This window comes from Dama dama, chromosome 33 (genome assembly GCF_033118175.1).
Source record: "Dama dama isolate Ldn47 chromosome 33, ASM3311817v1, whole genome shotgun sequence".
Classification (NCBI taxonomy): Eukaryota; Metazoa; Chordata; class Mammalia; order Artiodactyla; family Cervidae; genus Dama; species Dama dama.
In genome coordinates this window covers 67908863-67936110 of record NC_083713.1, presented here as the reverse complement: position 1 = coordinate 67936110, position 27248 = coordinate 67908863, and the positions used below count along the sequence as shown (strand labels likewise).

At 36.1% G+C, this 27248-nt stretch overlaps 1 protein-coding gene across 2 annotated transcripts in view; it reads right to left on the bottom strand.

The window, feature by feature from the left end:
- DPP10 (dipeptidyl peptidase like 10) overlaps nt 1-27248 on the bottom strand; it is a 714846-nt gene that overhangs the window by 513930 nt on the left and 173668 nt on the right. For both annotated transcript variants that reach the window (XM_061135190.1, XM_061135191.1), the window contains exon 2: nt 24456-24570. In XM_061135190.1, the coding sequence (XP_060991173.1) occupies nt 24456-24570 (115 nt within the window). The remainder of the gene's footprint in view (nt 1-24455; nt 24571-27248) is intronic.

Here is a 27248-nt window from a genome sequence, read left to right as displayed (position 1 = left end):
CACATGCACTCACTCATACATACACACTGTGGCATGTAAAGTAGCTTGCATCTCTGAGACACCCTAAGTTCTGTTATATTTTATGCTAATTCTCCTTATTTTCAGCAGAGACTCTAAGTGTTCATCAAATAAGGTATGGCTTTTATCTTCTGAAGGAGTTATTAAATTCCACCTCAAACTTGTCAGCTCTTGAATAAATAAATCAAGAGCTTTAGGATTTACTCATAGGTTTAATTAGTCAAATTAGTCAATTATGGTTAGTGCTAATCATTCTCAAACCTCTTTCTGAGGCTTTTCCCAAATTAAATCTCCTGAATTTGAGAAGGAAACCTAAATATGAAAAATTTACTTGCATAAAGCCTGTTCACATTGTGAGAAATAAAGGAAAATTACAGACTAATACATATACACACATAACACACACTTCACACATACATATACACAAACATGTATATACACGTACACACACACACACATTAGAAAGAAGTCTTCTTTTTACCCTAGAGTGATATGGCACTACTTTGGGCCTTTGAGCTCTTATATAACCAAGTTTGAGTTGCTTCTTCAAGAATACTTTTTTCAGTGATATCACTATCAGCAATTTTTGTTCCAGATCTACATGGTTCTACAGAAGTTCAGTTCAATTCAGTTCAGTCACTCAGTCGTGTCCAACTCATTGTGATCCCATGAATCGCAGCATGCCAGGGCTCCCTATCCATCACCAACTCCCAGAGTTTACACAAACTCATGTCCATCGAGTTGGTAATGCCATCCAACCATCTCATCCTCTGTCGGCCCCTTCTCCTCCTGCCCCCAATTCCTCCCAGCATCAGGGTCTGTTCCAATGAGTCAACTCTTCGTATGAGGTGGCCAAAGTATTGGAGTGTCAGCTTCAGCATCAGTCCTTGCAATGAACACCCAGGACTGATATCCCTTAGGATGGACTGGTTGGATCTCCATGCAGTCCAAGGGACTCTTAAGTCTTCCCCAACACCACAGTTCAGTTAGCAGTACTTAATCCATGGACAACTAGTGGACAGAAGTCCCAAAAGTTAAAACTACATTTGGAATACTAAGACACATCTTTCTTTTACACTGGGTTGAAATTCTCACTCCTGGAGCAAAACCAAACTACAGGTATCTCATTGAGAGTCAACACTATGGCTTCAAACTATACTGTCATCATCCTGTTCTTTATACAAATACTCAAAAAAAAAAAGCTTTAAAAACCCTATTCCAGTGAAAAACCCTTGAGATCCTTTTAATATTTGTGTGGCGAAAATGGAGTTATATCCCCTACCCTTGCCCCCTCAAAACACTTCCACTGCATAACAACATGATAGTTGTTCCAAAGAAATGCACGTGGGCAGTTGCTTGAGTTATGAACTGAACTGTTTTTTTTTTTTTTTTTTTTCCCCCATAGAACATCACTTCTAGTGGAAAGAATGATAACAAATTATATTTATTTAGATTTAAGGATCAGGCAAATGTTTTCTTCAAAATAAACAAAATGAGTCTCTCACTTAAAAAATGCAACTGTTTGTATATGCTACAAAGTATAAAATTCAAGCTTTCAAGTAAAATGTGTCTTCTCCACCTTGAATTTGACCATTTCCCAATACTCTTTCAGTGAGAATTTTCTAGTTATACTATCAGTGATATTTACTGTTTTTTCTAACACTATGCAATAAACTCTACCAACATTTGGAAGGTCTGTATAACTCAGTAAGCTAATATTTTCCAAATGACCAATACATAATGTTAGAGAATCATGCATAGGTAAAAGATCCTTTTAAAGTGCTAGATGGACCAATGGATTTTAAAAGCAGAGTACTGACATTTTGTTGATATGGCTTCAAGTTTCACACTGCAACTAACCATTGAGAATGTAACACTTAGTTTTTCAGAATCTACCACAAGTTTTCAAGAAGTATCAAGGAAAGGAATCTACAATTATGTGAAAAAGCTATTAAAAAACTTCCTCAGTCTCTAACTACATATCTTAATGAGGCCAGAAGTCCATCATATATTTCAATTAAAGCAACTTATTGCAAAAGAATTGACACAAGAGTACATTTGAGAATACTGCAAAATTATATTGAGCCAGATATTAAATATTTGCAAACACATAAAATAATGACATTCTTCTCACCAACGTTTGAAAATATAACTATTTTTCATTATATAGTATGCATATTTACATGTAATAGTCTTATTTTTGCCATTTTAAATAAATTAACAGATATTTCATAAAAACTCTGAGAAATTAATTTTTAATTTCTAATTCAGATAATATATATAGGTATAATTCAAATGCCTAAAAGAATTTTTGGTTTTCAAGGATTTGTTGAGAGCTTAGGACACTAAGCTCTCCTATGTGTACTTTTTTGTGTATTTTATTAAGTTTATTTTATCCTCATTTCAAACTGCTAAGGTTATGAGTCAATGAAGAGCTGACTAATTAGAAAATCACTGCAGATGGTGACTGCAGTCATGAAATTAAAACTTACTTGCGCCTTGAAAGAAAAGCTATGATGAACCTAGACAGCATACTAAAAAGCAGAGACATTACTTTGCCAACAAAGATCCATACAGTCAAAGCTATGGCTTTTCCACTAGTCATGAATAGATACGAGAGTTGCACCATAACAAAGGCTGAGCACTGAAGAACAGATGCTTTTTAAGTTTGGTGTTGGAGAAGAGTCTTGAGAGCCCCTCGGATAGCAAGGAGATGAAACCAGTCAATCCTAAAGGAAATCAATCCTGAATATTCATTGGAAGGACTGATGCTGAAGCTGAAGCTCCAATATTTTGGCTACCTGATGTGAAGACCTGACTCGGAAAAGTCCCTAACGCTGGAAAAGATTGAAGGAAGGAGGAGAAGGGGACAACAGAGGACGAGATGGTTGGATGGCATCACCGACTCAATGGACATGAATCTGAGCAAGCTCCAGGAGATGGTGAAGGAGAGGAAAGCCTAGTGTGCTACAGTCCATGGGGTCACAAAGAGTCACACATGACTAAGTGACTAAACAACAACAAGATTATAGTATTATCCTAGGTCTCTACAAATATGGACCTTCTTGATTTGGTAATAACATCAGATTTAATCATTATACTACATTATATTATTATTTATTATGTTCAGCATCAAGAACTTCCCTGAACTATTTCTCTGATATTCTCTAATTTTAATACAATAGTGAATAAGTGCATTATTTGTCACTACTCAATATTTAGTGGAAACTAAATATTGTATTGATAGTGTACTGATAGTGTAAACTATTATGAATCATAAAATAAATGGAGGAAACAGTGCAAATAGTAAAGATATAAAACCTATGCTTGATGGTTTCAAATATAACAAGGAATTTGGGTTGATCAAAAATGACAGAGGCCAGTTGCATATAAGTTGTATCAGTAAAATTTGTTATTAGAGTAATATCAATGCACATAAAGAAGTAGGCTGCTCAAAAACACAATTTCCTCAATGTAACATCAAAAAAAAAAAAACTAAGCAAAACTGTCAGAATAAACTTTGATAAAAGTCTAGGAAACAGTCAAATGTTTACAAGAGTCGCGGAAACACTGAATAAAGAAAAAGGCAACTTAAAAATAACAGGAAAGTTTGTGGAATTTTTATTGGCCATTACCCCCATCCCCTCATGGTCTTGGTGGCAATCTTTGAGTCAGGTGCCTGCATTTGAAGTATGGTTCTGATTCTAGAAGGAGAAAAGTAGTTCTTATTCTCAAAGAACTGTGCTTGCCTGCTCTAAACTGTCTTAACTAATACGGCATGCATTTTTGTTACACCTGATTAAGAACTTTCAGAGCAGCAAAGTAAATCTTCCTCAAAAATATCTTTAAGCAAATGAACAGGCTATAGCTACACGGGGAAAAAGACACAGCTAAGATATAACACAGAGAACCAAAACCTGGGAGGAAAAGTTGGAAATTTACTTTTTCTGGAAAATCATGAATTCAAAATGCCTGCATATATTGGAGTATTTGGAAAGCCATATGCACGCTCAAAAAACATCTGAAAAGACCACAAGTTCTCACCTCTGGCTAAACTCTAGGCTCAGTACAAGCATGAAGTGAAGACTAAAGTAGAAATGCAGATAATCTAAAAAAGTATCCCAGCACAGAACTAATTTGAAAAGAATGAGAGTGTTTTTTTTGTCCCCTCTTAAAAAAAAAAAAAAAAAAAAACTTTTTTTTTTCTTTTTCCCCCTGCCTGCCCCAACTTCTTGATTCCTAACATTCAGTGAAATATGTGAAAAACACTAACTGTATATAAACTAAAGGAATAGAGACTTCAGAGACTATACATTACAATGAATACTGACTTCCCCAAATCGATACATCAATATCAGTAAAATAATCAGTCTATCAACATCTTCAATCTCTTGATCTATTAATCTATATATCACTACATCCAACTACACCAGGATACATTCTTTTCAAATACATGGAACATTCTTCAGGATAGACCATATGTTTGGTCACCAAACAAGCTTCAACAAACTTAAAAATATTGTAATTATTCAAAATATGTTCTCTAAATGAGGTAGAGTAAAAGTAAAAATCAATAGCATAAAGAAAACTGGAAAAATCACTTGTATGAGGATATTAAACAAGACACTTTTAACAAGCGATATTTCAGAGAAGAAATCAAAAGAGAAATTAGAAATTACTTTGGGACAAATGAAAATGAAAATACATTTCAAAACAGTGAAGTATTACTAAAAGAGATAAACAACTCCATTTAAAAAGACCTCAAATCAATAACCTAATTTTGCATGTAAAGAAGTGATAAAGAAAATCAAATTAGCTGGAGTCTAGTAGAAGACAGTAATAAAATATTAGAGTGATTATAAATGAAATTAGAGAATAGAAAATCAATAGAAAGAATCAATAAAAGCAAAAGTTTGTTCTTTGAAAAGAACACAACTGATCAAACTCTACTTAGGTTGACTAAGATATAAAAGAAAGAAGATGCAAGTAATAAGTCACTTATGAAACTGAGAGCATTACTAAAATCTTATAGAATTTAAAATGATCATGAGAGAGTACTCTGAACAACTGTGTGCTAACAAATTAAATAACTTACATAAAATGGATCCATTTCTAAAAACACTGAAACTACCAAACTGACTCATGAAGAAATAAAAAACCTGAACAGATCAATGACTAATAAAGACTGAATTCATAGCCAAAAACAACCCAACATGAAGAATCAAAGAACAGATGTCTTTACTTCTAAATTCTACCAAATATTTAGGAAAGAATTAGCTCCAATTATTCTCAAACTCTTCCAAAAGATAAAAGAGGAAGGAAAACTTAATAACTCATACTGTAAGGTTAGAAATATCCTGATCCTAAGCCAAAAAGAACACATGAAAAAAAAAAAAATTAACATTCCTTAAGAAAATAGATGCAAAAACCTTCAATGGAAATACTAGTAGCAGATGGCAGAATTGCTTTTTTAATTGCCAACCATACTCTTTAGCATATCAAGAGGATTATGAACTATTAACAAAGAGAATTATTTCAAAATGTAAGGTAACCTGATCAAAAAAAGGCAACCAATGCAATATTGCATTAATAGAAAAAAAGGAGGAAAATTGCATTATCATCTCAATTGATGATAAAAAGCATTTGAGAAAATTCATTATTTTTTCTTTTAAAAATGTTTCAAAAACTGGGAATGGAAGGAAACTTCAACAGGAAAAAGGTCTTTATGAAAAACCGACAGCTAAAGTGGTAGTCAACATTGAAAGCTTCCCCTGATGGCCAGGAACAAGAAAATGATTGCCAATGTCACCACTGCTACTCAAAATTGTATTGGAAAATCTAACCAGGATTCGAGCCTGGCAGGAATAAGAAATAAAGGAGAGCTAAATTGGAAATGAACACATAAAACTATGTCTATTCACAAATGTCTCTGTCCACTATATATATAAAAAACCCAATTAATATACAACAAACTTCTATAGTTAATGAGTAAATTTAGTGTTTGCCAACACTCAAATTCAGTTGTATATCTCTATGCCAGCAATAAGAAATCAATTATACTTAAAATCACATGCAAAAGAATAAAATACTTAGGAATAAATTTAACCAAGGATGTAAAGAATTTACATTTAAAACTAAAAAACAGTTCTAATGAGATGGATGAAACTGGAGCCTATTATATAGAGTAAAGTAAGCCAGAAAGATAAAGACCAATACAGTATACTAACGCATATATATGGAATTTAGAAAGATGGTAACGATAACCTTATATGCAAAACAGAAAAAGAGACACAGATGTACAGAACAGAATTTTGGTTTCTGCGGGAGAAGGCGAGGGTGGGATGTTTCAAGAGAATAGCATCGAAACATGTATATTATCTAGGGTGAAACAGATCACCAGCCCAGGCTGGATACATGAGACAAGTGCTCGGGCCTGGTGCACTGGGAAGACCCAGAGGGATCGGGTGGAGAGGGAGGTGGGAGGGGGGATCAGGATGGGGAATACCTGTAAATCCAAGGCTGATTCATGTCAATGTATGACAAAAACCACTACAATATTGTAAAGTAATTAGCCTCCAACTAATAAAAATAAATGAAAAAAATAAATAAATAAAAAACACTGATGAAAAAAACTACAGATATAAATAAATGAAAAGACAATTGTTTTTAATAATTGAAAGAATATTTCTAAGTTGGCAGGATTACCCAAAGTGATCCACAGATTCAATTCAATCAACATTAGAATCCCAACTGCCTTTGTTGTTGTTGTTGTTGTTGTTGTAGAAATGGAAAAGACAATTCTCAGATTCATATGGAATTGTAAAAGGCTCCAAATAGGGGAAAAAAATAAAAGAGAAAACAAAGTTGGAGCACTCATATCTTCTAATCTCAAAAGTTATAACACTAAGTACTCAAAACCATGATATGATACTGGTTAAGGTTAGAAATAGACCAACTGATTAAAATTGCAAATCCTTAAAAAAACCAATATAATCAACAATATAATCAACCAATATAATCACGGAAAAAAACTTCAGTGGGTAAAGAAACAAAAAATGTTTCTAGGTGAAATGTATGTCCACATGTAAAAAATAAAATTGTACCCTACCTCACACCGTATACAAAAATTATCTCAAAATCAATCAATTTGCTTCTAATTATAGAAGCAAAAACCAGAAACCTCCAAAAAAAAAAAAAACAGGTAAATCTTTATGACTCTGTATTTAGCGATGGATTTTTAGATATGATACCAAAACCATGAGTAACAAAAGAAAAATGAAGTGGACTGCATAAAAATTAAGAAACTTTGTGCATCAAAGGGCACTGTCACAAAAGTACAGATAACCTACAGAAGAAAATGCTTGCAAATCATATATCTAGCTAGAGATTAATATCTAGAATATGTAACTACAACTGATCAACAAATCACACAAGGTTATGAAAACACATTCAAGAGATTTGAATAGACGGTTCTTCAAAGAAGATATACAAATGGCCAATAAGTATATGAGAAAATGCTCAACATCACTAATCATTCAGGAAATTCAAATTAAAACCAAATGAGATGCAACTTCAGAGCTCTTGGATGATGATAATAAAATAACTGGAAAATAACAAGTGTTAGTGAGTATATGTAGAAACTAGAACATGTGTATATTGCTTTTGGAAATGTAAGATGGTTTGGTTGCTGTGGAAAATAATCTGGTAGTTTCTCAAAAAGTTAAATATGAATGAATTAACACTTAATCTCACAATTGTATTCCTGTATGTATACCCATCAAATTATTGAAATTAAAAAAAAAAAATCCATATATGCACATGGTCATAGCAGCTCTATTCCCAAGAGCCGAATGATGAAAACACCCCAAATTTCCATTAGTGGATAGATGAATGGATGGATAAACAAATTGTGATGCATATATGCAATGAACTATTCAGCCATAAAAGGGAATAAAGTGCAGATATGTGACAATGGAGATGGACTTCTAAAATATTCTGTTAAATGAAAGAACTCAAACTAAAATAGATATATATGGTTTGATCCTCTTTACGTGAACTATTCAGAATAAGTAAATTGATAGAAACTGATAAACCAGTGATCTTCAGGATCTGGACAAGCGGAAAATGAAGAGTAACTTCTTAATGGGCACTGGGTTTTCTTTAGGGGTGATAACATATTTTGGAATAGACTTGGTGATAACACACATTGTCAATATAGTAAATGCTATTGAACTGTTCACTTGAAAGTGGAAAATTTTATGGAATATGGAATACCTCATATGGAAAAGTAAAATTATTGGCCTTATTTGCTATACTGCATAATTACTGATCAGTGCAGTTCAATTCAGCACTCAGTCATACCAATTCTTTGCGAACCCATGGACTGCAGCATTTCAGGCCTCCCTGTCCATCACGAACTCCCAGAGTTTACACAAAATCATGTCCATTGAGTCAGTGATGTCATCTAAGCATCTCATCCTCTGTCGTCCCCTTCCCCTCCCACCCTCAATCTTTCCAAGCATCAGGCTCTTTTCAAATGAGTCATCTCTTCGCATCAGGTGGACAAAATATTGGAGTTTCAGCTTCAACATCAATCCTTCCAATGAACACACAGGACTGATCTCCTTTAGGATAGACTGGTTGGATCTCCTTGCAATCCAAGGGACTCTCAAGAGTCTTCTCCAACACCATAGTTCAAAAGCATCAATTCTTCAGTGCTCAGCTTTCTTTATAGTCCAACTCTCACATCCATACATGACTACTGGAAAAACCATAGCTTTGACTAGATGGACCTTCTTTGGCAAAGTAATGTCTCTGCTTTTGAATATGATATCTAGGTTGGTCATAACTTTCCTTCCAAGGAGTAAGCGTCTTTTAATTTCATGGTTGCAATCACCATCTGCAGTGATTTTGGAGTCCAGAAAAATAAAGTCTGACACTGCTTCCACTGTTTCCTCATCTATTTCCCATGAAGTGATCGGATCAGATGCCGTGATTTCAGTTTTCCGAATGTTGGGCTTTACGCCAACTTTTTCACTATCCTACTTCACTTTCATCAAGAGGCTTTTTAAATCCTCTTCACTCTCATCCATAAGGGTGGTGTCATCTGCATATCTGAGGTTATTGATATTTCTCCTGGCAATCTTGACTCCAGCTTGTGTTTCTTCCACCCAGCGTTTCTCATGATATACTCTGCATATAAGTTAAATAAGCAGGGTGATAATATACAGTCTTGACGTACTCCTTTTCCTATTTGGAACCAGTCTGTTGTTCCATGTCCAGTTCTAACTGTTGATTCCTGACCTGCATACAGGTTTCTCAAGAGGCAGGTCAGGTGGTCTGGTATTCCCATCTCTTTCAGAATTTTCCACAGTTTATTGTGATCCACACAGACAAAGGATTTGGCATAGTCAATAAAGCAGAAATAGATGTTTTTCTGCAACTCTCTTGCTTTTTTGATGATCCAGCAGATGTTGGCAATTTGATCTCTGGTTCGTCTGCCTTTTCTAAAACCAGCTTGAACATCTGGAAATTCACAGTTCACTTACTGCTGAAACCTGACTTGAAGAATTTTGACCATTACTTTACTAGCATGTGAGATGAGTGCAATTTGCAGTAGTTCGAGCATTCTTTGGGATTGGAATGAAAACTGACCTTCTCCAGTCCTGTGGCCATGGCTGAGTTTTCCAAGTTTGCTGGCATATTGAGTGAAGCACTTTCACAGCACCCACCATCTTTCAGGATTTGAAATAGGTCCGCTGGAATTCCATCACCTCCACTAGCTTTGTTTGTAGTGATGCTTTCTAAGGCCCACTTGACTTCACATTCCAGGATATCTGGCTCTAGGTGAGTGATCACACCATCGTGATTATCTGGATCATGAAGATCTTTTTTGTACAATTCTTCTGTGTATTCTTGCCACCTCTTCTTAATATCTTCTGCTCCTGTTAGGTCCATGTCATTTCTGTCCTTTATCAAGCCTATCTTTGCATGAAATGCTCCCTTGGTGTCTCTAATTTTTTGAAGAGATCTCTAGTCTTTCCCATTCTATTGTTTTCCTCTATTTCTTTGCATTGATTGCTGAGGAAGGCTTTTTTAATAATCTCTCCTTGATATTCTTTGGAACTCTGTATTCAGATGGGAATATCTTTCCTTTTCTCCTTTGCTTTTCACTTCTCTTTTTTTCACACCTATTTGTAAGGCCTCCCCAGACAGCCATTTTGCTTTTTTGCATTTCTTTTCCATGGGGATGTTCTTAATCCCTCTCTCCTGTATGTCACGAATCTCCATCCATAGTTCATCAGGCACTCTGTCTATTGGACTTGGAAACAGAGGAAGCCAAAATAAACTAAGAAGAGGGAACTGCTTTGAAAGTGACAGGGGCAACAGATTAAAACCATGTAGTTAGCATTGGTTAAATTGGAAGGAACCTATAAACCTTCAGAAGAAGTATAAGCTGGAACAAGGAACTATCTGAAACTGAACTGGCCCCCACTGCCCTCAATAGCTCCAGAGAAAGTCCAAGATATATTTTACTATTATCATTTTTTAATGTTTTTTTAATTTTTTTAATTTTTAATTTCCTTATTATTCCTTTAATTTTCATTTTTAAAATGTATTATTACCTTGAATAAAAAGATCCTATTTTTACAGCAAAGGTCATATGTATATTTTTTATAACTTTTGTGATTTTTTTTTTAATATTGTATTTTTGAGAGTGCAACCTCTACTCTAGATTTTTAATCTTCGCTTTTTGGTATTTGTTATCAATTCTGTACCTTTAAGAATTCAATCTTCAGTACCCATTTTTACTTAGGTGTGTGATTACTGGCTTGATTGCTCTCTCCCTTTTTGACTCTCCTTTTTCTCTCCCAGGTCACCTCTATCTCCTCCCTCCACCATCTCTTCTCTACTTAACTCTGTGAATCTCTTTGGGTGTTCTGGGCTGTGGAGAACACTTAGGGAACTGATCACAGGCTAGACTGGTTTCTCTCCTTTCGACTCACCCTCCTCTCTCCTGGTAACCTCTATCTCCTTCCTCCCTCTTCTCTTCTCTATGGGACTCCATGAACCTCTCTGAGTGTTCCAGACTGTGGAGAGCAAATAGGGAACTGATTACTGGCTTGATTGTCCTCTCCTTTTTTGATTCCCCTGCTTCTCCTCCTGGTCACCTCTTTATTCTCCTCCCTCTTCTCTTCTCCATGTAACTCTGTGAACCTCTCTGGGTGTCCCCCAGTGTGGAGAATCTTTTCACCATTTACCTAGATGTCCTATCATTGGTGCTGTATGGAGGGAGAAATCTTGAGGCTACTGTAAGAATAAGACTGAAAGTCAGAGGGGGTACATTTAAATTCAAAACTTGAGAACACCAGAAAACTCCTGACTCCAAGGAACATTAATCAACAAGATCTCATCCGAAAGCCTCTATACCTATACTGAAACCAAGCTCCAACCAAGAGCCAACAAGTTCCAGAGTAAGACATACCAGCTAATACTCAAACAACACATGAACATAACCCTGAGCACAAAAATATAGGCGGCCAAAACTCACACGAAACCCAGAGACACCTCCAAACTCACTGCTGGACACGTCATTGCACTCCAGAGAGAAGAGATCCAGCTCTACCCACCAGAACTCCATCGCAAACTTCCCTAACCAGGAAACCTTGACAAGCCACTCGTCCAACCCCACCCACAAGGAGGAACCTCCACAATAAAGAGGAACCACAAACTTCCAGCATACAGAAAGGCCACCCCAAACACAGCAATCTAAACAAGATGAAAAGGCAGAGAAATATTCAGCAGGCAAAGGAACATGATAAAAGCGTACCAAACCAAACCAAAAAGGAGGATGTAGGGAGTCTACCTGAAAACGAATTCATAATAATGATAGTAAAAATGATCCAAAATCTTGAAAACAAAATGGAGTTACAGATAAATAGTCTGTAGACAAGTATTGAGAGGATGCAAGAAAAGTTTAACAAGGACCTAGAAGAAATAAAAAAAATAGTCAATCGATGCAATGAGATCAAAAGCACTCTGCAGGGAGCCAACAGTAGAATAACTGAGGTAGAAGATAGAATAAGTGAGGTGGAAGATATACTGGTGGAAACAAATGAAGCAGAGAGGAAAAAATAAAAAAGAATTAAAAGAAATGAGGACAACCTCAGAGACCTCTGGGACAAGGTTAAAAGCCCCAACATTCGAATCATAGGAGTCCCAGAAGAAGAAGACAAAAAGAAAGGCCATGGGAAAATACTTGAGGAGATAATAGTTGAAAACGTCCCTAAAATGGGGAAAGAAACAGCCACCCAAGTCCAAGAAACCCAGAGAGTCCCAAACAAGATAAACCCAAGGCAAAACACTCCAAGACACACATTAATCAAATTGACAAACATCAAACACAAAGAACAAATATTAACAGTAGCAAGGAAAAAACAACAAATAACTCACAAGAGGATCCCCATAAGGATAACAGCTGATCTCTCAATAGCAACTCTTCAAGCCAGAAAGGAATGACAGGACATACTTAAAGTGATGAAAGAGAAAAACCTACGACCCAGATTACTGTATCCAGCAAGGATCTCATTCAGATATGAAGGAGAATTCAAAAGCTTTACAGACAAGCAAAAGCTGAGAGAATTCAGCACCACCAAACCAGCTCTTCAACTAATGCTAAAGGATTTTCACTAGACAGGAATAACAGAAAAGGTTTATAAACTTGAACCCAAAACAACAAAATAAATCGCAACAGGATCATACTTATCAATAATTACCTTAAATGTAAATGGGTTGAATGCCACAACCAAAAGACAAAGACTGGCTGAATGGAAACAAAAACAAGACCCCAGTATATGCTGTGTACAAGAGACCCACCTCAAACCTAGGGACACATACAGACTGAAAGAGAAGGGCTGGAAAAAGATATTTCATTCAAATGGAGACCAAAAGAAAGCAGGAGTAGCAATACTCATATCAGATAAAACAGACTTTAAATAAAGGCCGTCAAGAGAGACAAAGAAGAACACTATATAATCATCAAAGGATCAACCCAAGAAGCATATATAAAAATTATAAATATATATGCACCTAACACAGGAGCACCACAATATATAAGGCAAATGCTAACAAGTATGAAAGGGGAAATTAACAGTAACACAATAATAGTGGGAGACTTTAACATCCCACTCACACCTATGGATAGATAAACTAAAGAGAAAATTAGCAAGAAAACACAAACCTTAAGTGATACAATGGACCAGTTAGGCCTAGTTGATATCTATAGGACATTTCACCCTAAAACAATGAATTTCGCCTTTTTCTCAAGTGCACACAGAACCTTCCCCAGGATAGATCACTTCCTGAGCCATAAATCTAGCCTTGGTAAATTCAAAAACATTGAAATCATCTCAAGCTTCTTTTCAGATCACAATGCAGTAAGATTAGATGTCAATACAGGAAAAAACTATTAAAAATAAAAACATATGGAGACTTAACAACAAACTTCTGAATAACCAAAAAATCACAGAAGAAATCAAAAAAGAAATCAAAATATGCATAGAAATGAATGAAAATGAAAACACAACCCCAAACCTATGGGATTCAGTAAAAGCAGTGCTAAGGGGAAGGTTCATAGCAATATCAGCTTACCTCAAGAAACAGGAGAGAAATCAAACAAATAACCTAACTCTACACCTAAAGCAAATAGAAAAAGAAGAAATGAAGCACCCCAGGGTTAGTAGAAGGAAAGGAATCATAAAAATTAGGGCAAAAATAAATGCAAAAGAAACAAAGGAGACCACAGCTACAATCTACAAAGTTAAAATCTGATTCTTTGAGAAGATAAATAAAATAGACAAACCATTAGCCAGACTCATCAAGACAAAAAGGGAGAAGAATCAAATCAACAAAATTAGAAATGAAAATGGAGATATCACAACAGGCAACATAGAAATACAAAGGATCACAAGAGACTACTATCTGCAGCTATATGTCAATAAAGTGGACAATTTTGAAGAAATGGAAAATTCCTTGAAAAGTATAACTTTCCAAAACTAAATAAGGAAGAAATCGAAAATCATAAAAGACCCATCACAAGCACAGGAATTGAAACTGTAATCAGAAATCTTCCAGCAAACAAAAACCCAGAACCAGATGGCTTCACACCTAAATTTTACCAAAAGTTTATAGAAGAATTAACACCTATTCTACTCAAACTCTTCCAGAAAATCGCAGAGGAAGGTAAACTTCCAAACTCATTCCATGAGGACGTCATCATCCTAATACCAAAACCAGACTAAGATGCCACAAAGAAAGAAAACTACAAACCAATATCATTGATGAACATAGATGCAAAAATCCTTAACAAGATTCTAGCAAACAGAATCCAACAACATATTAAAAAGATCCTACATCATGACCAAGTGAGCTTTATGCCAGGGATGCAAGGATTCTTCAATATTTGCAAATCAGTCAATGTGATACACCACATTAACAAATTGAAAGATAAAAAACATATGATTATCTCAATAGATGCAAAGAAAGTCTTTGACAAAATTCAACATCCACTTATGATAAAGACCCTCCAGAAAGCAGGATTAGAAGGAACATACCTCAACATAATAAAAGCCATATATGATAAACCCACAGCAAACATTATCCTCAATGGTGAAAAATTGAAAGCATGTCCCCTAAAGTCAGGAACAAGACAAGGATGCCCACTCTCTCCACTACTATTCAACATAGTTTTGAAAGTTTTAGCCACAGCATTCAGAGAAGAAAAAGAAATGAAAGTAATCCAGATTGGAAAAGAAGAAGCAAAACTCTCACTGTTTGCAGATGACATAATCTTCTACGTAGAAAACCCTAAAGATTCCACCAGAAAGTTACTAGAGCTAATCAATGAATATAGTAAAGTTTCAGGATATAAAATTAACATACAGAAATCCCTTGCATTCTTATACACTAACAATGAGAAAACAAAAAGAGAAATTAAGGAAAAAATTCCATTCACCATTGCAACAAAAAGAATAAAATACTTGGGAATATATCTACCTAAAGAAATAAAAGTCCTATATATAGAAAACTATAAAACATTGATGAAAGAAATCAAAGAGGACACAAATAGTTGGAGAAATATACCATGTTCATGGATCAGAAGAATCAATGTAATGAAAATGAGTATACTATCCAAAGCAATCTATAGATTCAACACAATCCCCATCAGGGTACCAACGGTATTTTTCAGAGAACTAGAACAAATAATTTCACAATTTGTATGGAAATACAAAAAAAAACAACCTCGGATAGCCAAAGCAATCTTAAGAATGAAGAATGGAATTGGAGGAATCAACTTACCTGACTTCAGGCTCTACTACAAAGCTAATCATCAAAACACTATGGTACTGGCACCAAGACAGAAACATAGATCAGTGGAACAAAACAGAAAGCCCAGAAGTAAATCCACCAGCTTATGGACACCTTATCTTCGACAAAGGAGGCAAGAATGAAACTAGAACACTTTCTAACACCATACACAAAAATAAACTCAAAATGGATTAAAGCTCTAAATGTAAGACCAGAAACTATAAAACTCCTAAAGGAAAACATAGGCAAAACACTCTCTGACATAAATCATAGCAGGATCCTCTATGACCCACCTCCCAGAGTACTGGAAATAAAAGCAAAACTAAACAAATGGGACCTAATTAAATTTAAAAGCTTTTGCACAACAAAGGAAACTGTAAGCAAGGTGAAAAGACTGCCTTCAGAATGGGAGAAAATAATAGCAAATGAAGCAACTGACAAAGAATTAATCTCAAAAATATACAAGCAAGTCTTGCAGCTCAATTCCAGAAAGATAAGAGACCCAATCAAAAAATGGGCCAAAGAACTAAGCAGACATTTCTCCAAAGAAGACATACAGATGGCTAACAAACACATGAAAAGATGCTCAACGTCACTCATTTATCCGAGAAATGCAAATCAAAACCACAATGAGGTACCATTTCACACTGTTCAGAATGGTTGCTATTAAAAAGTTTACAAACAATAAATGCCAGACAGGGTGTGGAGAAAAGGGAACCCTCTTACACTGTTGGTGGGAATGCAAACTAGTACAGCCACTATGGAGAACAATGTGGAGACTCCTTAAAAAACTGGAAATAGAACTGCCAAATGACCCAGCAATCTCACTGCTGGGCATACACATTAAGGAAACCAGAATGGAAAGAGACACATGTACCCCAATGTTCATCACAGTACTATTTACAATAGCCAGGACATAAAAGCGACTCAGATTTCCCTTGGCAGACTAATGGATAAGAAAGCTGTGGTACATATACATAATGGAATATTACCCAGCTATTAAAAAGAATGCATTTGAATCAGTTCTAATGAGGTGGACGAAACTGGAGCCTATTATACAGAGTGAAGTAAGTCAGAAAGAAAAACACCAATACAGTATAATAACGCATACATATGGAATTTAGAAAGATGGTAATGATGACCCTACATGTGAGACAGCAAAAGAGACACAGATGTAAAGAACAGACTTTTGGACTCTGTGGGGAGAAGGCGAGGGTGCAATGATTTGAGAGAATAGCATTGAAACATGTATATTATCATATGTGAAATAGATCACCAGTCCAGGTTCGATGCATAAGACAGGGTTCTCAGGGCTGGTGCACTGGGATGACCCTGAGGGATGGGATGGGGAGGGAAGCGGGAGGGGGTTCAGGATGGGGAACACATGTACATACATGGCTGATTCATGTGAATGTATGGCAAAAACCACCACAATATTGTAAAGGAAATAACCTCCAATTTAAAAAAAAAAAAAAAAAAAAAACCTTAAAAAAAAAAAACCTGGCATGTAGCAAGTAGATAAATAAATGTTACTTATTAAAACAAATTTTCCTCTCACTCTTGTAAAAATGAACATATTAAAATGTGAACTAAATCCATTACTTATCTGATTGGACAACACAAAAATATGAAAATAAATAAGGAAATCAAGTCTGACTTAAAAATAGAAATGCAACTATAAAGCAAAGACAAAAAACATTACTCTGACTTTATTTGTGCCAGAGAAAATTGTTTTCTACTTAACCTAAGAGATAAATCTATTAGAAAAGCAACCACAATCCATATTATCTAGGGGGAAACTGTTAAAATCTGTCATTGTTTTCTCTTTGGCAGCCTGATTATGCCTGGTTAATACCATATTCAAATGTGTTCATCTGTGCTGTTCTTGGAAAAACAAGCAAAGACAATTTAGCTTATGCCTATCAATACAACATATCTCCCTTCTTAATTCAACAAAATAAAATAAACAATTTGCATCTTGGTTGATGTTGATGTTTACAAGTGAGTAATGCAAATCTCAAAATCTGTAAAATATTATTTCCCCCTCATAAAAGCATAATGGGATACTTTAATCGTTGCTTTGACATTTTAAAACACAGGTCAGATGCTTAAATGACACTTTTTAAATTACAGCTGCCAAGAGATTGCTTGCAACATAATATAACATGACATTTTTAACTAACTATAACCAGCAGCTATTATTTTCATAGGACATAATAGTAACCAGAATAAATTCATTTTGAGTTTTTGCATAACAATAACAAATCAGCTGTCACTAGTCCAATAAAGTACTTAATTCTATCAACTGTTTTCTAGAAAATTATCTTTTTGATAAAGAGGGACAGATTAATCTTTTTAAAGCCTCATTTCAAAGGGTCAAATCATTTTTTAAAAATGTAATATATAAGACAATAGAAAGAGCAAATTCTTTGCCACAAAGCCATATTTGCAGGCACATATCAAGGCAAAGAGAACTTCCCTGGTGGCTCAGACCATAAAGAATCTGCCTGCAATGTGGGAAACCCAGGTTCATCCCAGGCTGGGGAAGATCCCCTGGAGAAGGGAATGGCAACCTAGTCCAGTATTCTTGCCTGGAGAATCCCATGGACAGAGGAGCCTGGCGGGCTGCAGTCCATGGGGTTGCAAAGAGTCAGATACGACTGAATAACTAACATGCACATCAAGGCAAGAACATGGACTCAAATCAGTCTGATATCAAGGTCAATTTAATCAGTCTATATGCTGCATATTCTCTGTAAACTAGGCACCTAATTCATCCACATTCTGTTGACCTCAGATTTATTACCTAAAAAACTACTCCATTAAATTGGTGTGTGATGAGTAAATGAGATGATTGTTCACTCTCTTTGGAAAATATACCTAAGTAGGTATTTCTTCAAAGAAAGGCACTCATCCTTAAAGGCTAACTTCTATTTTTTATTTTGTTTATTTTTCACAATAGGACTGTATACATTTCTTGGGTGGCCTCTACTTCCTTGGTTCTAAATTTTGGCTCAAATGAACTATTTGAGCCTAACTTCATGGATCAAATCCTCATCTCACATTAAAGATTTACCTATCATCAGCATTACAGTGGCAATCTCAACCTCTGTATATTTTCTCCAAAATGGAATCTAAATTTATTGTAAAATTCTTACTATTAGAGATACCTCTTAGGGAAAATAAATAAATTTATATGATGGAAATGGACAGTCCTTATTAAATTACTGTGTTAGATCAAGCAGAGTTCTCATATCTTATACCTTAAAGCTTGACTTCTTTTATACTCTCATAGACCTGTGAGGTTCAACCCCAGGTGCATACTTGGAGAAGGAACTAAAGGAAGAAAAAACTCCCTAAAAGTGAGAGCTAGAGCTAATGAAGACACAATTTCAGTACCTTATATGTTTCCTTTAGTCAACCATGAGAGTAAATTAACCTGATGACACTGTTTTGACACTGACTGATTACAGACATTAATCAAAGGGCAACAAGCCAGTGCCACTGAAGAACTGGTGGAATATACACAGTCCATAGTGGTTATTTTAATATGGCAACAAGACTGAAGAGCCTGATGAATATCCTCTACCAAGTACATTCTAATTCATAAAATACACTTCTCTATTTTTCAAAACAGGTCAAAATGGGTAATTATATCCTGGGTGAAACATTTCCTAACCATGTTCACTGTCATTCTGCATATTAAATATAAATATGAGAATGTAGAGTAGATGTATAGCTACCTAAAACTGGTTTCCAGGACTTTAAGCATGAATGTGCACCCATATATTTTAGAGTATAATTATTGATCTCGTGTGCTTACTAAGTTGCTTCAGACATGTCTAACTCTTTGCGACCCTATGGACCATAGCCCTCCAGGTCTCTCTGTCCATGGGATTCTCTATGAGCTCTGGAGGGGGTTGCCATGCCCCCTCCAGAGGATCTTCCAGACCTAACCCATATCTCTTAATTCTCCTGCATTGGAGGCAAATTCTTTATCACTAGCACCACCTGGGAAACCAAATTATTGATCTTATTGTCACCTATTCTGAAAATAAATATGGGTATTCTTTTTTTTTTTAATGACTTCACTATAAACAAAAAGATATGTGGGCTTAATCAACATATCCAAGTAATTCTACCCTTTAATCAGAAAAAAAATGAAAATTTTTGGTTTCAGAAATAGTTACTTATTAAAGAAACACTTAAATGGTTAATCCACTCTTCAAAAATAATTAGGACCTCTTTTCACAAGACAGGGAAGTTGCTGACAATCTTGGAAATTAAGACACCTGTGTCAAATTACTTCTGTAATAAAATTTGCAATCAAACCAAAATTACAATGAACATGTGTTCCTCTGGTTATAGGCTTGCATGTCTTAGCACTAACCTGCAAAATGTGATGCTATTTTGAGCACAACAGTTTCTAAATCATTTCTTAGACTAGATAATTTCTTGTATGCTTCTCCTCCATCTACCCCTCAAAGCAATTATATATATTTCCAATATAGGAAGGGTCAGTGAGAGAGTTTACCAGATTTAGTCTGTTACTAAGCAAGCCACTGTTATTACTGCTGTTGTTTTATTAGATCATAGATATTGGGACTGTAATGAACTTCAAGAAATCACTTTAAATTTTGGCAAAACAAAGATGCCCCTTTTTTCAACAAAACACTTGATATCAAAGTGTCACCGAGTCCAATCTGGCTCTCCTCACTACAAGACAGGTCAATTAACCAAGGGATGAGGTGTTGAGGAAAGGATTAAGACTTTATTTGGAAGGCTGGTAGACTAGTTACTCAAAAAAAAAAAAAAAAAAAAATCTTATCAAGTTCTGAATATCAGGTTCTTTTATAGAACAGGGAGGGTGTGGGGGCCCTATGTGAGGAAGTAAAGTCAAAAGACCATTAATCTTGCAAATATCTCTTGGAATGGCTAACCTCAGGGAGGGTATGTGTTAATTTCTACCTTCCTGTGGACAACCACATGTGGACAGGATCCTGAATAAAGGCACTTATAAAGGCACTTTAGTTTGCCAATCAGGCAGAGAGGCAGGGTTCGCTGAGGCATGATATTATGCATAAACACTATCTTTTCAGTGAACAAAAATAATGTAAACAAAGGTTAAAGCAAAAGAAGCAGATTCAATATGGGGTCAGAGTTTGTTCTTCCCAGTAATAAAAGAAGGTAAGTGACTTGCCCAAGGTTACAGAGCTATAAAATGCAAACGGATTTCTGACTTCCACCCTTGCTGGATGGATTGTTCTAGAGTCAGTCCTTTGTTCTAAAAGGTCAGGTGTCCTGCTGAATAATTTCAGAATCAGAAGCTTTCCCTCCTGAGTGGATTCCTCTTCCTGGCTGAAAGTGGCCATCTGTCTGACTGACTTTACCTAGAAATCTGAGCCTTCAGGACACATTTGTGAACAAAGTGAAGATTAGAGGGGAGTGTAGCACATTATTCCCTCAGTCACAGGTTTTCGCTTGCTGCTCTGTTGCAGCACTGCTGAGGTTAGGAAGAGGAAGGTTCTTTGTAATCAGAGCACTAGTCTGATCACACATAAACACAAGCATACATGCGTGAAATCAAAAGTCCACACTAATGATCTTAATGTACATGCTAGCCCTCATGAACCAGAGGTTAAAAAACAAACAAACTCGGTTTTGTTTGGTTTTTCCTTGTTTGCTTCCTGTCTAATGAGGGAGGCAAGACTAGATAACTTAAGGAGTACTTCCAGGCTTAGGACTCAGGCCACAAACTGTTAAATCTTCTGACCTTATATTTCACTCTGCTGTTTGGTGTGAGCCCACCACGAAGGTCATGTAGCCAGGACAGTATTTGCTTACTCACAACTCAAGCAAAATTCCTAACCACCATGATTTCATTTATCTGCTTCATCAGTTTGCATAATCCTCCCATTCCAGTGACACTGAATTTACAGAGTATAGTACCCAGGTTGTTTCTGTCATAATACTTTTTCCACTCCAGTATACTGACTTCTATTTTTCATTTCATAACATCCCTGCCAAAAATAACAGTGTGATGCAAACATATTCGAACATGTGGTAAACAAATTTGTTTGTGTGTGTGTGTTAGCACAGTCGCGTCTGACTCTTTGCAACCCCATGGACTGTAGCCCACCAGGCTCCTCTGTTCATGGAATTCTCCAGGCAAGAATAATGCTGCCATTTCCTTCTCCAGGGAAAACAAATTTAGTACATTATTAATGTAAAAAAGAATTGCCACTTCCATTTGTATAATTAGCCTCATATGAAAGTAACTCTTTGAGTTGGGGATGTGTGGTTGTTGTGCTCATGTGTAGTTGTGGAAGAAGGCGATTGGAAGATATAAAGATAAGATACAAAGCAGGAGACAGACCAACTACTATAGTACCTAGAAAGTTGTAAGAAGTCCATTATCATCTATTGATGTATGAATAAATAAATAAACAGAACACTGAGAGATTGACTCCAGATTAAATATTTGGCATTTTTCCACATGCCAAAGCTTAACATTGAAATCAGGGAGGATCTATACTCCTAAAAGACTTCATACTTTTTCTTAGCAGTCTCCCTCATGTAACACAGTGTTTTGCATTGTGTCTGGTGGTCAATAAGTACTTAACAACAAAAATAATAAAACAGATGGCAGCAGTACTTCTACACACTATACCAAACGCCTCAATTTTATTATCTCAGTTATCCCTGAGAGGTAACACTGAGACAGGCTGAGACCTGGGACCCGATGTCCTTTACTGCAATGCTTACACATGGACCAATGTCTTCTCAAGCAACACCATACAAAGAAACTATAAGGGACTGAAAATAACTGTGTGCATGCCCAGTTTGGACAAACCATGGGCAACAAAATACAAAAAGATCAAAAGATCCCAACTGCTACTTCTGAAGAACCAAGAGCAAGAGGAGGGTACTGTGCATACCCCCTGCACACACCACCATCAAAGGGGTGGGCAAAACACCTAAGTCACCCCTCTGAGCCAAGCCCTGGCCCTGAGGCTGTCACCCCATATAAAGAACCAGCTTGTCCCCCCTGGGGAGGAAGTGAGCAAGAAAGGGAACCTGTTGCTTGTTTTTGCTCCTCTCTGCTACAGCAGGGGCCCCAGTAAAGCCTTGCCTGAATTTTCTGTCTGGCTTCTTATCAATTTCTATTGATTAATGAGGTCAAGAACCTTGGTCAGTAACAACAACGTAAAGTTGCCATTATGAGTTGCATCCACAATACAGATGAGTGAAGTTACAGACAAGGTTAAACCATCAGCCAATTTCACAAAACTAGTTCTGTTAGATCCAGAATTCAAACCAAAGTTTATCTTATGTAAACTCTTGCTTTAGTAAATGAATAAGTGCATGACAAAATGAAAGCAACTATCCTGTATTTTTATTACTGGGGCAAGCTGGAAAGGCTTGTGTAGAGGAAGTTTAACTTAGTGAGTAACCAGCTCTTCAGGTCTCTGTTATACCAAGCTCCCAAAGACACCAAAGTATCACTGTGGCCTCAAAGAGTCAACAACTGGGGAAAGGATATTAGACTCAGAAGAAAATTCAAGAGAAACACAGAGGCATTTTATGAAACTAATTTCTTCCATCTGGTTAACAGTCACCAATAGAAGCAGTGAAGGCATGTCATTCAGTTTTTAATAATTATGTCAAAATTTCTATGTTTAAGTGAAACACTGCACCCAACTTATAAGCTCATTTTCCTTTAACAAAGATTCTTGGCAACTGGCAACAAATCATAGCCGTCACACCGCTCATTACACTGTCTTGCAGATGCACAAATGAGGCTGTAAGAGACAATTCTTAGAATGATAGATAAGCCAGTTCTTACCAGGAATGCTTTTTCTATCTTTGCGTAAAATTCTCTTTCCCTCCTCTTTCCTGATCCCCTCAAATTCTTTCTCAGGCTCTTCATATATTAAATAACAACTACGAACTAAATTTTTGGAAATCTATACATTTGGAACAATGGATATTGCAGCTTGTATAACTAGCCAAAATAATTAGTTGACTAAATGACCCCGTGAAAGAGGCCATTTTGTTAATCAAATGTTGTACATGAGGAAATAAATTTAACATTTTTAAAGGGTTTGTAAATAACAAAACTGGGACAGGAAGTGAAGTTATAAATACATAGTCTTTAACAACAGGCTGTAACTGCATAATTTGGACTAGCTTTATTGTATTATAGAAATGATTTTTGGACTAGTTATAGGTATAAGAAATGACTATTTTTTATAATGCTTAGCCTTATACAGTGACCAGTCTTTCAGCAAGCTAGTTGGGTGGGTTGTAGCAGCATGACAATTTTTTTTTTGTTCCTGGAAAGCAGTTTGTGAGTTTAAAATGTGAGCAGCCTTTCTCTGCTTTCTGTAATAGCACCTACCAAAGAGCAGTAAAATTCCAAGTACTGAAATAAATCCCAGTGAAGAATTAAACATACTGATAATTTACATAATATAATTCAACCATTTAATATAAAGAACAAAATTTAAAGAGTAATGCAAGAGCAGTTTGGAGAGTATCTTTAGACAGAAACTGAGGATGTAAAAGCGACAGAAAGGAGAGAGGAAGAAATTTGAGATATCATACTTAGAGGCTTAGCTCATTTTCTTTTGATCTAAATCTCTGTGTCCATCAAATCCTCCCTTCCCACCATCAATACAGTTGGGCTATCTCCTACATATGGAAACTTCCAGACTCCACTCCCTCATCTCCACTTGCAATAAAAGTCAAATATGTTCCACATTTATTAAAGTGACAATCATAATAAGTCTCTAAGTAGCAACAGAGACCAAAGATCTCCTTAACATTCCATATAAATATATATATACATATATATATATATATAATATTGCAATGTCCTCAAAATATCTTGTATGATATTTAAACCACAAAATGACTGTGCCATTTGCAAAATGTCTGGTTACGCATTTTTTTATTCCAACCAATGCTAATGTGTCCTAAGATACCATATAAGACTACCCTCTTTAGATATTTCAATGTGAAATGATCACCCACGATACCATCATAAGAGAGTAATAAAGACAGATTACCTGGGGTTAAGAGGATGACTGACATAGTGATGAGTGAGCATACAACTAAAATCACCAGCAGGGCAATAGCAATTCCCTTCCAGTTTCTCTGTGGAGGGCTGTTACTTCCCAGTTCCTACCGAGAGAGAAAAAAAAAGAAGTTTCATAATTATACATGCTCCAAGAGAAATGTATTCATAAAGGAATGATTCAGTGCATGGAAGAATCACAGTTTGAAAACTGATTAGAATCCTTTTCCTCTTCGGTAGCTCATTTAATTATTCAAAGGTGCATATATTATAAATGGCTATCTTTTGAGGGGCAATCTTACTTCTCCAAGAGATAAACCAGCAGAGCTTTATGCCTGCTGTCCAAAAATGTGGATGGCATTAAAATACATTGACTATAAACACTAGAATGATTGCCAAAATACTCTGCAAAATAATATGGAAATAAAGTGTGCCTATTTACATTTTTCTTGCTACAATGGACCCTACAATGAGGATTTAAATATTAATATTCCGGAAGCATTATAGACTACTTTTTTAACTGGTAAGGGGGAAAAAAGATTAGTGATGGGAAAATAATTCAAAATTCCCCCTCAATGCAGAGCGGTACACATTTGTCAACGTTAAAAGTTCTCTTTTAACAGTTCTCCCACCACTCATAAAAATCAAGAGGATGTAGTAACTAAATTAAACAATTGCTTCCATAGCAACAGTTAACAACATTTTCTCCCAGGGCAGCATGCATGATATTGGCAAGGAGCTATGACTGATGGAGAAGGAGAAACTTGAGCATCTTTTACAATAGGCATAGTAAAGCTTTTCAATTTTCAGATCTGTGTTCTGTTCTGTTGACTAGAAATATATGAGCATAATTCACTAAAGTAAAGCATAGACCACCCTGATTTGAAATACATGCCAGATTTTCTTTACAATAAAGTTTATAAAACACTAAGTTTCTTGTTTCTTTCTCTCTACCCCAATCCCCAATTTCTTTTACTCCATTCCCAATAAAACCTTCTTTATTGAAAAATAGCCAAATGATTTGGGGACAAATGAAACAAAACATAAAGGTTTCCAGTTCACTGTGTATACACAAATCATCCAAGAAGCCCCAGTCTTTCTTTAAAAAAGATAAGTAAAATATGAGAGTAAACATTCGATAAACTATAAATGGGTTATTGTGACTCACAGTTTAAAGCACTGAAGCCAATTTTCACATAGTGACAGAGGCATTCAATTCAGCCATAAACTCTTTGGACTTAAAAACTAGGTCCTAAATAAATGCTAGAAGAAACCGTGCATAGAGGGTGTTTTCTTAATGTTTTCCCCTTCTCAGATCAGTAGATTTAGGCTTATCTTTCATTCTGATGAAGCAAATCCAGCAGAAGTCAATTTCACTCCTGTTTTCTAACATGGGTCACTCCACACCTCTTGTTCATGCTTATTAACGCTTACTGTTCAATACCTCTACCCCTCCTGCATTTTGGTTAGAATTTCCATTTATAAACTTATTCCATATAAGTTGAGACAGTAGATTATCAAATCATTAGCACGAAAGTAACAACATTAAGACAAACAATACAGTTTCCCTGGTTGCTCAGTGGTAAAGAATCTGCTTGCCAATGGCGGACACACAGATTTGATCCCTGGTTCGAGAAGGTCCCACATACCATGGAGCAACTAAAATTGAGTCTGCTCTAGAGCTCATGCTCCACAACAAGAGAAGTCACTGCAGTGAGAAGCCTGTGCATTATAACTAGAGAGCAGTCCCCGCTCACCACAGCTAGAGAAAGACTTGTGCAGCAGCAAAGACCCAGAACAACCAAAAATAAAGAAAAAAAAAAAAAAGACAAGTAATAGCTGTCCCAGACCAGAAACACTTTTCTGGAATGCAATGTGACTGAAGGTTGATAGGTCAATTTCTTTGTTAGAATCAGTGTGATGTGATGAACAGTTATTCTCCATATTAAGGTTCTACTTAAGACTACTCACGGGGGCTCCCAGGTGGCTTAATGATTTAGAATCCATCTGACAATGCAGGAGACATAGGTTCAATTCCCAGGGTTGGGAAGATCCCCTGGAGTAGAAAGTGGCATCCCACTCCAATATTCTTGCCTGGACAGAGAAGCCTGGTGGGCTACACCATCCATGAGTTGCAATGAGTCAGTCACAACTGAGCTCACACGCACAGGTCAGTTAAGACTACTCAGAAGTAAGAGTGACAGATCAGAGATGCAATGCTCTATGTATTAATAGAACCCTATGCATGTATGCATGCTAAGTGACTTCAGTCTCTGACTCCTTGCAACTCTATGGACTGTAGCCTGCCAGGCTGCTCTGTCCATGGGATCTCCAGGAAAGAATACTGGAGTGGGTTGCCATACTCTCCTCCAGGGGACCTTCCCAACTCAGGGACCAAACCCACATCTCTTACTTATCCTGCATTGGCAAGTGGGTTCTTTCCACTAGCATCACCTGGGAAGCCCCGCATAGAAGACTAAGAAGGGCAAAAAGTTGTGAAATACTCGTCTCAAGACCTAAGACAATGAAAAAAGGGGCAACAAACAATAAGAAGTGAGTATCTTGGCCAAGAATCACAAGCACTGCCACATTTACTAACTCAAGGGGATTTGTAGGAAAAGGGAAAAAGAGTAACTGTAATATAACTGACTTTTCAGTCCAATAAAGGAATCAAGAGGAAATTACAATTTTATATCTACTGATTCTGATTTTGATTTACTCACTGAAACTAAAGGCAAGTTACTAGAGAAATGACTTCAGAGTGCGTTTTTTGGTTTTTGAACAT